This window comes from Platalea leucorodia (genome assembly GCF_965183815.1).
Source record: "Platalea leucorodia genome assembly, chromosome: 1".
Taxonomy (NCBI): domain Eukaryota; kingdom Metazoa; phylum Chordata; class Aves; order Pelecaniformes; family Threskiornithidae; genus Platalea; species Platalea leucorodia.
Genome location: NC_138823.1, coordinates 3269854 through 3284085, shown reverse-complemented (window position 1 = coordinate 3284085; position 14232 = coordinate 3269854). Strand labels below are relative to the sequence as shown.

General features: G+C 45.0%; 1 protein-coding gene across 1 annotated transcript in view; it reads right to left on the bottom strand.

Moving 5' to 3' along the window:
• TSNARE1 (t-SNARE domain containing 1) overlaps positions 1-14232 on the bottom strand; it is a gene marked incomplete at its 5' end in the record, with an annotated part of 395143 nt that overhangs the window by 375494 nt on the left and 5417 nt on the right. Inside the window, one exon of the mRNA XM_082315677.1 lies at positions 11370-11492. Coding sequence (XP_082171803.1) covers positions 11370-11492 — 123 coding nt within the window. The remainder of the gene's footprint in view (positions 1-11369; positions 11493-14232) is intronic.

Sequence of the window (14232 nt, the reverse complement as noted above, 5' to 3'; positions counted from 1 at the left end):
AAGTGCAACCAGCTTCGCGCTATTTTCCTGGCTAAGCTCATCGCATTTGGTCATTTAGGTATAAATCAGCAGGGCTTTGATTTATTCCTCCTTCTTCACCCTGCCTTTTCCAGCTTGGGATCAGGAAGCAATGGGGAATTGGTTTTAGAAACACCTACACAATCACTTGCACACCTCACAACCTATGCAAGCCACTTCTTCCACCCCGCTACAACCATCTGTAGGACTGTCATTACCTTCAGCCCCATCAACAGCTACTAAAGGTGCTCATGAATCCCAACCATTAATATCCAAGTCTAACAGAGAAATTCAGGGACGATCCGCGACGCGTACGTCCAAACATCCAATTTAAAATCCCTCCTTGCTCCTAAGTGCTTTCCATCCACATTAATTCACCCTAATCCCCAATCTACCTGCTTATATCTGTCGAGTCCTTCCTCACTGTTGATCTTTAATCCCTGCCCACTTCTAGCTGCCAGTGTCTGGCTCCAAGCAAACGTCAACCTGGAATAAGAGAGTTAGAAATTATATTTCTGGACTGACAGCATGGATAAAAGCTTTATTCTTTTTTTTTTTTTTCCACTCAACCCAAATTCTGTTTGTGTCACATACATTTTTGGGTTGGCTGTGTCTGCCCTTCATAGTGCACAGAAGTGAGCTTGTGTACTTTCTGCAAATAAATACATCCTTACAGTTAGGTTTCAGAACAGCAATTCACCACTGCAGTATTTCAGTAGCTACATAAATCTCCATTCCCACTTTGCTGGCAGGAACAAATATTATAAAACTCCACTTGCATCTTTAAAGAGGAAAAGGATAAAGCACACATATACAAAGGATGCTAAATTCTGGGTTTTTTAATCGATTAAGAAAGGCATATTCTACATCCTTAAGAATTGAATTAATTAGATAATACTGGGCGGCAGGAGGGCAAGGAAACAAGAAAACAGGGAAGTTAAGAGCTTTGCACAAGGCCACACTACAGACCAGTGGCAGAGGTGACCAAGACTTTGCAAGTTCAACACTTTCAAGTCCAGAACCTTAAAATTTAAAAGGATTTTCCTCCTATGTCAAAAAAAACATTCCTCATTTGTTACTGAAAAACAGCGGTCTGCAGCTCCCAGCCTCAGTACTTTGGGGGTGCTTTCAGGAAAGAAATAGCAATATACTTGTCAAACAGGAATTAATCCCAGCATAGATATGCTATCAGGTACCACCTAGGTTTAAAACAAATTTGTGTTTATCCATTTTAACATGCACACCTGAGCTCTGTCCTACAGACAGGTAAAGAAGCATGTAACTTTTTTTTCAGAGGAGCAGCTGACTCAGCCAGATATTCCCAAGCGATGGTATGGGCTTCTCCAGGGCTGTGCAAGCAAATGAAAAGAAAAATCCCCCTCCTTGGAGACTCAGAGATCTGCAGGTGGGAGCAGGAGTGATGGAGAAGGGCCTGGACATGTATGTGTTCTCCAAAAGGTCAATGGCTTGCTGGGCTGCCAGCTGCATTCATGCACAGAGGTGTTGCTAGTTTATATATATTTATTTTTTTGCCTGTAACACTGGATGTAAATACACCCCAACCTGGCAAATACACTGAGCTCCATCTCATCCAGTGTGCCCTGCATCACCCACTTTCCATATTACAACAGCACAGGCAGCAATGGTTAAGTTTTCCCTTCCTAAACTTTATCCCAGGTTTCATAGTCTTGGGATTTGTTCACTCTCACAGCCAAAACCCCAAGCAGAAATTCTGCAATGACAACAGCAAAAAATCCCTGAAGCAACACAGTTAATATAAAGTTTGCTTTGCAGCCAATAATCGGGATGTTGCAGCACAGTCTCACCCTAACAACCTGAGCTGTGCCCGTGTCTGATTCGTACCTGGGGAATGCTTGGGATAAAGCAAAACCATGCCAGATACTATTCTAGCTCTCCTTCCAATGCCCAGTAATGTCCATTCCCAAATTTACTGCGGTTACTACAGCAATAGCATGCACCTGAACACTCACTGCACCTTAGCATCCTTGTGTCAATCATCTAACCTAAGACAGACTGAGCCGAATTTAATTTCAACCTCACTTGGTTTCCTGATGTGCACAAAAACCAACCAACAAAATATTAACAGACCTTTTAGCAGGCCTTGAGGGCATAAAAAATTCCCAGCACCAGCACCTTCCGAAGAACAGGACAGGGAATGCAACATGATGCAACATGATGCAGCACTAGTGGATAAACCTGTGCCATCAATGACAGCTTGCTCCTGGATATCACCTTTTCCAGCAAAATTTGGGGGTTCTCCCCTTCCCATTTCAGCAAAGGAGTTGCAGAACCTCAAGAAAAATGCTGGCTGGAGCATTCAGCCTGGCTGGAGCCTGATCCTGCTTTCTCGCTGGCAAGACAACTGGATGAATCAAATTGGGGTGAAGACACCACCCCAGAGATACCAGCAGCCCTGGACATGGCACGTTTTGAGCAAACCTAGGAATAAGCTGTGACCTGATCTACCACTGATTTCAGACCATAACCTCCCTGCTAGCACATCTGCATGGCACGGTAAGAGCCCGGTGAGCGCCGGGACGTGCATGGTGAGACAGCTCTGATGGAAAAGCAAGGAGCTGCAGAAGAGCTCCAACCTCAGCCATGGCTCCCCATTCAGCAAGCACAGACAGACATTCGTACAAGGTCATGGAGTAATCCTACTGCTCAGTTTCAGCTGTGTCTTCCTTCAGGTAGACTTATTTGTAGGCAGAGTGTAAGAAAGAAGGCTCCTGATCCAAGCACCTGATATTGCCAAGATGCAAAGCACAGGATGCAAAGCATAGGGTGCAAGACCAGGGGTAGAGAAAATGTTAAGGAAGGCTTGCAGCATTTGCAGGAATTTCACAATACAGCCAAGCACTCACTCGTGGCTTGTTGGACAAGGGCTCTAAAGCAAAGACCTCTCTGCTCTCCTAACAGGAGAAGTGCTCTTGAGCAACTGAGAAAGTTGGCAAAGAAGAGTTGGACTGAAGCAACATTATTAAAGAAATCTCAGGAGCATTGATGTCTTGTCCAGGTCTGAATAGCTTAAACAAGAACTAATACAATCTTCCTGTGAAGCAATAGCTGAGTTTTATTTTTTTAATAAAACTTAACTTTTCTTTGCTCTGCATCTGAGACAAAGAAAAGCCTTTGGTTACTGACTCTGCCAGAGATCAGCCGGCTGCAAGAGCAGCCCGAAGCAAAAAGCATTGAGCTGTATTAATTTCAGGAGCTGAAACTAAAGCATGGGAGAGTCTCTCCTCCGTTAGGGAAGTACATCCACTTGGAAAGACATCCAAGAAGGACAACCTCAGGTCTGTAGTTCACGGCCAGGCACTCACTGAGAATTTAAAGGAATCACCAGCATGTTCATCCTGCCCTGCTTTCCCTATCAAGGTACTTCTACCCATACGATGAGCAGACCGCGGGGAGAGGATCTTTTCAAGCTACTTCTAATTTGACTGTAATTGAGTGGAAAATGGAGCAAGCTATTCAGAGAGGATGAGATGTTTAAATGCATTTCCAGCTGAATGCTGCCTAAGGAGAGGCCAACGTCTTTGCTTTCTGATTTTCTGTTAAAGATCATAGAATCATAGAATCATTAAGGCTGAAAAAGGACCTTAAGATCACCGAGTCCAACCGTTAACCTATCACTGCCAAGTCCACCACTAAACCATGTCCCTCAGCACCACGTCTACCCACCTTTTAAATACCTCCAGGGATGGAGACTCAACCACTTCCCTGGGCAGCCTGTGCCAGGGCCTGACTACACTTACAGGGAAGAAGTTTTTCCTAATGTCCAACCTAAACCTCCCCTGGCGCAGCTTGAGGCTGTTTCCTCTTGTGCTACCCCTTGTTACTAGGGAGAAGAGACCGACCCCCACCTCGCTACAGCCTCCTTTCAGGCAGTTGTAGAGAGCGATAAGGTCTCCCCTCAGCCTCCTCTTCTCCAGGCTAAACAACCCCAGCTCCCTCAGCCGCTCCTCATAAGACTTGTGCTCCAGACCCTTCACCAGCTTCGTTGCCCTTCTCTGGCCACGCTCCAGCCCCTCGATGTCCTTCTTGGAGTGAGGGGCCCAACACTGAACACAGCACTCGAGGGGCGGCCTCACCAGTGCCCAGTACAGGGGCACCATCACCTCCCTGGTCCTGCTGGCCACACTATTCCTGATGATACAAGCCAGGATGCCATTGGCCTTCTTGGCCACCTGAGCACGCTGCTGGCTCATGTTCAGGCAGCTGTCAAACAACACCCCCAGGTCCTTTTCTGCCAGGCAGCTCTCCAGCCACTCCTCCCCCAGCCTGTAGCGTTGCATGGGGTTGTTGTGACCCAAGTGCAGGACTCGGCACTGAGTCGCATTGAACATCATACAGTTGGCCCCGGCCCATCAATCCAGCCTGTCCAGGTCCCTCTGTAGGGCCTTCCTACCCTCCAGCAGATCGACACTTCCACCCAACTTGGTGTCACTGCAAACTTACTGAGGGTGCACTCAATCCCCTCATCCAGATCATCGGTGAAGATATTGAACAGGACTGGCCCCAACACTGAGCCCTGGGGAACACCACTCGTGACCGGCCGCCAACTGGATTTGACTCCATTCACCACCACTCTCTGGGCTCGGCCGTCCAGCCAGTTTTTAACCCAGCGCAGAGTGCACTTATCCAAGCCGTGAGCAGCCACCTTCTCCAGGAGAATGCTGTGGGAAACAGTGTCAAAGGCCTTACTAAAGTCCAGGTAGACAACACCCACAGCCTTCCCCTCATCCACTTGTGGGTCATCTTGTCATAGAAGGAGACCAGGTTGGTGAAGCAGGACCTGCCTTTCATAAACCCATGCTGGCTGGGCCTGATCCCCCGGTTGTCCCGCATGCGCTCAAGATGATCTGCTGCATGACCTTTCCCGGTTGGGAAAGATTGGGACCATCGGCATGATTTTTACGTGTTTAGAGTAAAATGGCTTTGGATGAGCAAGAGTAGCAAATAAAATTGATAGAGGAAAAAAAGGTTATCTTTACCCAAGAGTTTTTTGGTTTGTTGGGGGGGTTTTTTGCTTTTGTTTTTAAGTGCTATGAAGTTGTCAGCTCACCCTCACATATTTCATTAAAACACTTATTTATTCCAATGGTGTGTTCTGGTTTTGCTAGTTATATAAATAAATGCATAACCATTTAACTTCCCTCAAATACTGAGATTATAGCGAAACATTTATTATAATGTTAAAAGTGCCAGAAGGGATAGGGCAGAGGTTTTCAAAGCAAACAGTTTCAAAGTTAATTCGTGTATGAAAGTTAATTCTCCTGGCAATTCCTTTTTCTATAAAACATGTTGTTCATTATTCTTTAATACGTTTTCTTATGTTTAGGCTTATTAATTCATTAAATCACTGCTAAGATCTCTAAGAACTGGATGTAAAACAGAGAATATCCTCTAAATGTAGTGACACTGGACTAAGGAAATAAATTTATAATGTTTGGAAGTCTTGCACGATAGCAAAGAAACAATATCAAAGAATTCCTCCATAGATGACACAAAAAGCTTTTTGAGGTTGTCTAGTGGGAGAGATCATCTTATTATGATTTTTTGTATTATTTGCATCTAGGCTTTGACCAGCGCTTTATTTCAGGCTAATCAATAACTTATTTAATACAACACCTGAGTCCTCTACTTGTGTGTCCCCAAAAATTCAAGAAAATATGACAGGACCCAAGACTTAGAAGTGAAAGTCAATCATCAAGACAGTCAGAAACTTCTTACACAACATTTGACAATCCATTTTATTGTTTAGTGCTTCTAAAATAGGAAAGACCACTTTCTTTACACTCCAGGTGGTAACCTTGGAGTAATATTTGTGAACCCATCTACACATGGCAGATAAAACGTGCTACAGAAGGTCGCACTTTAAGTCCTTCCTTCCATTCTGCACTTGACGGGACTCCATCCCAAAAGCAGGCTTTGGTTATATTACTGAATGTAATCAAGATGCAGTCCAATCCTTCAGTTTTAAAGGCTTTAACTTTTGAAAAAAACACCCCTATTATTGCATAGTAGCTTTGAATCTCCCTAAAAGATTCAGATTTTGTTCTCGCTGTCCTTCACTGCTTTTAACTCTTTCTAACACGCTACACTAAGGACATTTAAGCGCACAGTTGGGCCCCTCATTGCTCCAGTGACGAATAGCTGCCACGACCAGACCTAGACCACCTTCCAGACCCTTTGGACAATGCTGTATGCTGCAATGACCAAAGGTTGTGGTGTCCCTTTAAAAGTGTTGCAAGTATTGGAAGTAACTTGAGAAGTTAATGCAAAAACAAAGCAGTATTCAGGTCCCAATATAGCAAAAGGATTAACCACCTGCTTAATGTTAATTAACCTCAGGGGGACTCCTTGTGTACTTAAGAGTTTGTTACGTGCTTCAGCACTCTGCAGTATCAAGATGCGAAGCTGGCAGTGGATTCCTTCCCACGGTTTGCCATCAGACTCAGAGCTGCAATGAGACCACGTGGTGGCCAAGCCACAGTGCTGGTTCGTACATGAGCTTTTGAGTGAGTTTTGTCTACAGAACATCTACCCCAGCTTTAGCCACTGGACCTGGGTCTCCAGCAGAGCTCCTGCCATCCCCATCCCACCAAAGGGGCCATGACCGGTGTGAGCATCTCCCTCCCATGCAGCACATGAGCTCTGTGACTTTGCCAGCCTAGAGGCAACAATGAACCCCAAGGTGGGTTTTTTTAAGGACAAACCACTTTCCAAAATTGGTAAGAAAAGAGCAAAATAGGATTGGAGAGGTACGAAGAAGACAGAAGGATGCTTCAACCGCTAAGACAGGATAGAGACGGTGTTGCCAGCACTTAGATGGGACTTTCCACCCAAGAGCTGGTTGGGGTACCAGAGTAGCAGATAGGTGGTAGAGAGGGGAGGGCAAAGAAAATTATAGACCTGATTCCTGGAAAAATGTTAGAACAAATCATTTAACAATTGCTAAGTATTGAAATGATAATTAGGTGATATATACGCAGCAAACACTGCCAAGAACAACTTGCACGGACCAATCTAATTTTGTTCTGTGACAAGATAACCAACGTAGCAGCCAAGGAGAAAGACGCACATGCGATATATCTTGAGTACAACTCTGGCCAGTGTCCCGCATGATATCTTCACGAGCAACTGAAGGAAAAATGGTCCAGATGAAGTCACAGCAAAATTAAGCACTGACCCAACAGTCCCTTGAGCGCACCTAGCAACATTGCACCTCTGGAATATGAAATTACCCTCACCCTTTCAAATCTGGCATTTAATGTCCAGGGCACAGTAAGGTTAATAAAAGCAGCGTTAAAAATTTCCTGGCTTGTGGCATTTTAATTCAAGCTGTTTGAATTCCCTGACCTCTATGCCTCCCTGTGTACAGCAGGTTTTGTTCATTTTCCCCACAAAAAGATGCTTTTGGGAAGATAGGTTGAACATGGTAGAATGTTGCACACATCAAAACCTTAAGAATTCAAGGTTTAATTCCTACCGCTGTACAGTGTTTGGTCTCCATTTATTTCAGACATGTCACATTACTTCAAAAAAAAATCTTTTGAAGTAATTTCAATCTTTTTCATTTCTCAGATTAAAAAACAAAAACAAAAAGAAAAATCCCAACAGCTTTCTGCTATCTGCTTTCCAACTTCTCCATGCAACATCAATGCACAGCTGAAGTCCAGAGAAGGTCCTACAAGGCAACTGGGGAACACTTGGTTTTACATGGATAATTGGGAGCAGAATGGGGAGTGGATGCAGATGCTGCTGGAGGAGGTTGTAACCCACAACTGAAGAGCAGGGACATCCACTTGCCACTCCTCACTGTTCTTCAGTGGCTATGGGACGACACTGTCAACCCCCAAAACTATTATACTCCAAGTAATCCTGGTGGTCTTCCTTGTGACACACCTTAGGGTGCTCCCTGGTTAAGGCTACAGAACATCTGAGTTTTGCTGAGTGCAATCTCTCTTTCCTCCCAACAATTTCCAATAGAAAAAAAAAAAAAAGAATAAAAATTAAAAAATAATAAAGAAGTATACTTGGTTTCTTTCCCCAAGAAATCCTGGATATCCAGCAACAAAAGCAGAGTCTGAACCAGAGTCATCTGACACCCTGGAGTCCGAGGAAAACCAAATTCCCCAAAAAAACTGCCTCCAGGATTCCTCCCAAAACTGCTGCAAATGGAGCCTGCGGATCTCTCTAATTAGGCTGGTCAGCAAGGGCAACCGCCACGCGGCCAGACGATGGACTGTAAGTCCATCCATCATCACATCAGCCCAGGGCCAAGAGAAGCACCTTCAAGTAATTAATCTTTCCGAGCCTGGGGAGTGCGTTTGGATCGACCATGGAGGAAACGCAGCCAAGATGGACAGACAGGTATTAGGACAGAGGACACCCTCTTGGTAGTATCACCCTTTATTAAAAAAAACACAAACAAAACCTGAGCCCCTTTTTCTTTGCTCTCTTTCATGAAATTAAAGATTTAAAAAATGAAGTCTCCAACAGTTCTTTTTCACCCCATCCCACTGTACGACCACTTGCTGTGACAAGCCTCAAGCTCCTTGGGCGAGCTGGGGCTGCCAAAACCTGCTTCTTCTTTGTATGTGACTTCCACACCAATTTATTACCGAAAGGCTATTAAGCAGTGCCATCCCCATCACCTTTATTGTTGCAGGATCTCAGGGTTTTCTGTTGGATGCCTGAATATTTCCGCTGGACCACACGCTACCATCGGACAGTAACTATCTGCAGGGATGCTGGTACCTGTTTTTATTTATCTATTAGATATAAAAAGAAGAAGAGGTTTAGAGCACAGGCAGAACATGTCCATCAAGGTCTGCCCCCACTGCGAGCAGACATATGTACGCCGGCAGGAAGGCCACACTCTCTTGTTCCAGCCATACCATGATCTAACATAGTGGGCAGTTTTTCTTAGCAAGCCAGTCATCCGTCTTTCAGAAGCAGGAGGCAGACAGTTAGTGTTGCGTTACTCCTGACAACGAATGATAATATTTGGATGTAGTATAACAAAAGACATCCAGCATGTGTTACTCAGTCTCCCGTGGCAAAGGGGCTTGGGAAGCTACACAGGTTCAGACGTAACATCTCTGATAGAGACAGAAAGGAGAGAAGCTTCTCCAAGTTGCCCTTGGCCAACGCAGTCAGGTTCCTTCCCTTGCAATCCTTTCCACAGGGACGCCTAGCCAAGGGACCAACTCAGTATTTAGCAGGTCAGCAACCAATTTTGGCTTGCTGGAAAAATCAGCCCTGGAGGACCTTGGAGATGTGTCCATCGCAATGCCACCTGAGATGATGTGTGCATGCATGGAGAGGAAGCCAGCACTCAACTCCAAGACATAAGCCAACACGTTAACAGGCTCCAGCCGGGCAGCTGACATTCATGGCTGTCTCAAAAAACCTGATGTTTCTACATCAGCTGCTTTTTGCAATCCAGTGAGGGTGGCTTCAGTGTCACATCTGTAACCGCCAAACAATGGGCAAGCTGGGCATGTTGAGGTATCTCTTCAAATATTTAGAGATTGCAAATGTCTTGAATTATTCTGTGCATTTGCATTAAAAATAGTGGTCCTTTCATACAGCACAATAAGTATTCCTGTTTTTTTAACCTAAACTACAATGCACTGAGATTCATCATTTGTCTAGTCCACATTTCAATTCTCTTTTTTTATGGTTCTTTCATTGTGCCCAAGTATCCCATTCTTCCTTGCTTTTATGCCTTTAATTATGCCCTGTAGAATAGTCTAAACATCACTATTTACAACTGAACAGACAACTCACACTTACTTCAATACCTTCTCCCTGTTCAAAGAAAAAATATCATAATTACACCCAAACTCGTAAGAAAACAGAAAACCAAGAGAAACCTCTACGCTTCTTTTATATTTCCATCCAGGGGGAACAGCTATTTGCAAAACAACAAAATGTTTCCTGAAGAACATTTGCAACCCTCAAAACTTGAAAACCAAGTCAGGCTGCCTTAATGAACAGCCCAGTCGAAATCAAAGGCAATTGAAGAGAGGGGTGATGTTCTTCCCCGGTGCAAAGCGATAACACAGCCCTTTGCCATGTTACAAGGTTCTCTTTCCTGATGCTTCTGCAGAGGTCTGAACTCCCAGTCGAGTCTACGCCGTAGCCACTGCAGCCTCACCCTGCAGTGCAAGCCAGATCCAGGACCAAAATTAAATGCAAGCATATGCTCCAGCTAACAAGGCTTGCTGAAAGCCAGACTAGATTAACCCAGATCCGGCCCTACAGCAATTGCCCATCTGGATCAGGATCTGGTGCACATCTGTGCAGCTGGAGATGTGGTCTTTATCTGCCCATGCCCATGTAGGCTGACATCTCGAGCAGCAGCTCAGAATTGGGCAGGATGAGACTAACTACCTTCCACCTCCGTGCACAAGCCAGCCCCACGTCAACAGGGACACCCGTTACGCTACCCAGTGTTGTTCTAGCAAAGGATGCCTCCTACAACTTGCCTATGTCAAGAAGGGGACACAGTGGAGTCAACGCCTTCAACACACAAAAACAGGAGGTTATAATCATTAGCTGCGCTCCATGTTATGACAGTTACATTATGAATTTGCTTTTATGAAGCACAGCTTTGACTTGTACATTTGGGACCATCTCAGATACACAGGTTGACACCTGGATGCTTTTCTCTTTCTACGTTAGTGTTTCTTGAGTCGTTTGGGGCAAGGAGGGAACAGGTAAGGAAAGCACAGCTGATCTTTGCTTGCCACAAAAACAGAATCCACAGTCATTTGCAAGACACTGTTTATGGTTTCAGCATTTCCTGAGCAAGTTTTTGATCCTGTTGCCACATCTGAGCACATTTCCCAGATTCAAGCAGCATCCACAGCAATTAAGTTACCCTCTGTGGAAGCACAGCCGGCTGCCCTTTGCCCATCTTCCCATCTACTCCTATCACCTGTGTGCCTACAGCCAGCCACAGACCAACCATTTGGACAAACTTCTTGCAAAGTTGCTGGGTAGGTGAGGAAAGTCATGAGCAGGTCTAGCGTATATGCTACATTTCTTCTTGTAGTCGCCCAAAATACCTCCAAAAACCTCATCAGTGCTGCCCTTCCATGTTGCAGCCTCAAGTCCTGAGCATGGTAAGATGGTGCCTCATCATACAACCCAAACCCAACAAAAGTTTGGTTTTCACCTTTGAAAATCACTATCAGAAATGACCTCCGGAGAGTGTGAAATTTATACATCAGCCACACTGAACATGAGCAAGTAAAACTTCAGTGCCCAGGGAGACAAGTAGAACAAATTACAGCAAGGGATCAATACTTTACCAAGAGGTTGATAGCCTTGTCTCGATGGGCCTCCAAATGGATTCCTGCCCCCAAATCCACTCCCATCAATGGATCCATAAGACATTTTCTAGATAGCAATGGATGCGGGATTATACTTGAAACCTAAGAAAACAGAGAAAAAGACAGATACAACACTGTTAAAAGTCAGTTAAGCCCCAGTATTCTAAGAAAAAAGGGGGAAAAAAAAGGCAAATGAAAAAATACAGGACTATCTCCAAACCTCAGGATGCCTACCTACAATCAAAAAAATAAAGCACTAAAATCCAGGTCTCCTAGACTACAGCTGATCTTGGGGGCAAACAAGTCATTTGACCTCCCTGTGCCTTATTTTCTCCAGTGGTAAAGGGCAACCATTTATCTGTTTCAGCCATGGCAAGACTTTTAATTCCTCGCTGTTCACAAAGTGCTTTGAGATCCTGAGCTGGTAGGCAAAGACTAGGCACTCGATCAAAAAAAGGTAATGTTGTCTTCTGGAACATTACCACTACGCAGCTGGCTAGGAGTCTATCCATCATGCTGCAGTCTTGATGAGCTCTCAAAAGAGACAGTTTACTGCTATATTATAAGCTCCTGGGCCTCTAGTATAAATATTGGAGCCAGAGTTATTTTTCCTTGCTGGTTAAAAAAAAAAAAAAAAGGAAAAAAAAAAGCTGCCAGGTCTAAGGTAGCAGCAGCAGAATGAAACCGATGCAGCACTGTCAGAGAAAGACTACTTCTTCTCCCTTCCCATCCACAGGCGTTGTCTCACCATGGGCCCCAGATACCCTCCAGCATATCAGCAGGGTCCCAGGACTTTGATATTAAAAATAGCTCAACCCTAAGGCATGGAAATGATGACAGCAAAGGAAGAGAAGAGATAAAGGTGCTGCATCAGTTGAGGCATGATACAGGACCAAACCCTGCTGCTGCTTCCTTACACCAAGACTATGAAAAAATGCCCCAAACAGGGAAAATCTGGAGGCTGAGGATAGAGACTTATTCCCCAAAAAAGGCAGAAGACAATGCTACCTATGGGGTAGCCCTTTATCAAGCAGCAATGCAGTGATGCTGCAGTATAGCAGCATGGGAGAGTCCAGTGGAGAGGACAAGTTGGCGTGAGATGACTAGGAATGCCACCTGCCCTCCATGTAGGGAGTTGCTCTGTCTTATAAATATCACTTTTTAACTGAAGGACAACCAAAAAAACTGGGCCAACAAACCACCCTCTCCAACAAGCCTGTGCAACCCCTTCAGCGCAATGGCAGAATCATAGAATCATACAATGGTTTGGGTTGGAAGGGACCTTTAAAGGTCATCTAGTCCAACGCCCCTGCCATGAGCAGGGGCATCTTCAACCAGATCAGGTTGCTCAGAGCCCTGTCCAACCTGACCTTGAATGTTTCCAGGGATGGGACATCTACCACTTCTCTGGGCAACCCGTTCCAGTGTCTCACCACCTTCATTGTAAAAAATTTCTTCCTTAGATGTAGTCTGAATCTACCTGCTTTTAGTTTAAAACCATCGCCCCTTGTCTTACCGCTACAGGCCCTGCTAAAAAGTCTGACCCCATCTTTTTGTAAGCCCCCTTTAAGTATTGAAAGGCCGCAATAAGGTCTCCCCAGAGCCTTCTCTTCTCCAGGCTGAACAACCCCAACTCTCTCAGCCTTCCCTCATAGCAGAGGTGTTCCAGCCCTCGGATCATTTTTGTGGCCCTCCTCTGGACCCGCTCCAACAGGTCCATGTCTTTCTTGTACTGAGAAAGATGTTGGGGTGTAAGGCTGGGTGCCATGAGATGCAACGCTCCATCCTGGGCTTGGATACTCAAACCAGACATGGCTTGGACCAGCTACTTTCCCTCTGACATGCAAAAAGCTGGGAATGGGCTCCTGCTTGTAAGAGCTTCTTGACACACGGCCACGCGTTGCACAATGTTCTGATGTATGCACTGATAGATGCCTCAGCAAAGAGCTGAAGTCTCTTTTGGGGTGCACTGACACAGCGGTGTACTTGCAACTGTTCCTTTGATTTGTCCTCCATGGAGAGTAGAGCACTAGAAAATTCCCAGTTCTGGACTGTACTGGGAACAGTCTAATGATCTCAGGCACCTCTTGTACTTCATTCTCCTTTTTTCTTTCAAAGTTTCAAAACCAAGCAAAAAATTACTGCTGAGATTTGCCAGACAGGGAAACTCTAGGACCAAAGGAAATCACTCACCATCCTCCCTTAATTGGTCCAGACACATAAAAGAGGATGAAAATGCAACTGCCTTGAGAGCGCAAGGGATGGCAGCTAAATCCATTAAAAGTGGAGAAAATCCAGAGTACAGCTTCCCCACCCAGCCTCAGTGTACCACATACACACATAATTGGCACCTGAGGCTGCAGGCACCCCTAGGCCATAAATCCTTCATTTTAGGAAAACAGCCTTCAGTCCAAATCTATGGCAGCCAACCTGCAACAGCCCAAGCAGCCAGAGAGAGGACGAGTGCATGTATTTGTGTGTGCGTTGAGGAGATAGGTAGAAAATGAAGTAAACAAGAGGGAAAGTTAAAAGAAGCCATTTGCAAACCAAGGGTTTCCAAGACACGCAACAACACAACAGTGAATCATGTAAAGCACGTAAAACTATAAGCACCACAAAAATATAATATATGATGTCTGGATGGAAGTTCTTCATCACAACCACTAAACTCTACAAGAAACAGATGAAGATTCACTTGGGAAGTCTACGGCGGACTTGGGAACAAATCTTGCCTCTCCCAGGTCTCAGGTTAGCCCACAACTACCACAGTAACACAACCTCCATTGCAAAACGCAACACAAGCTCTAGCAAAACTCCTACCTGGAAAAATAAGGGCACATAG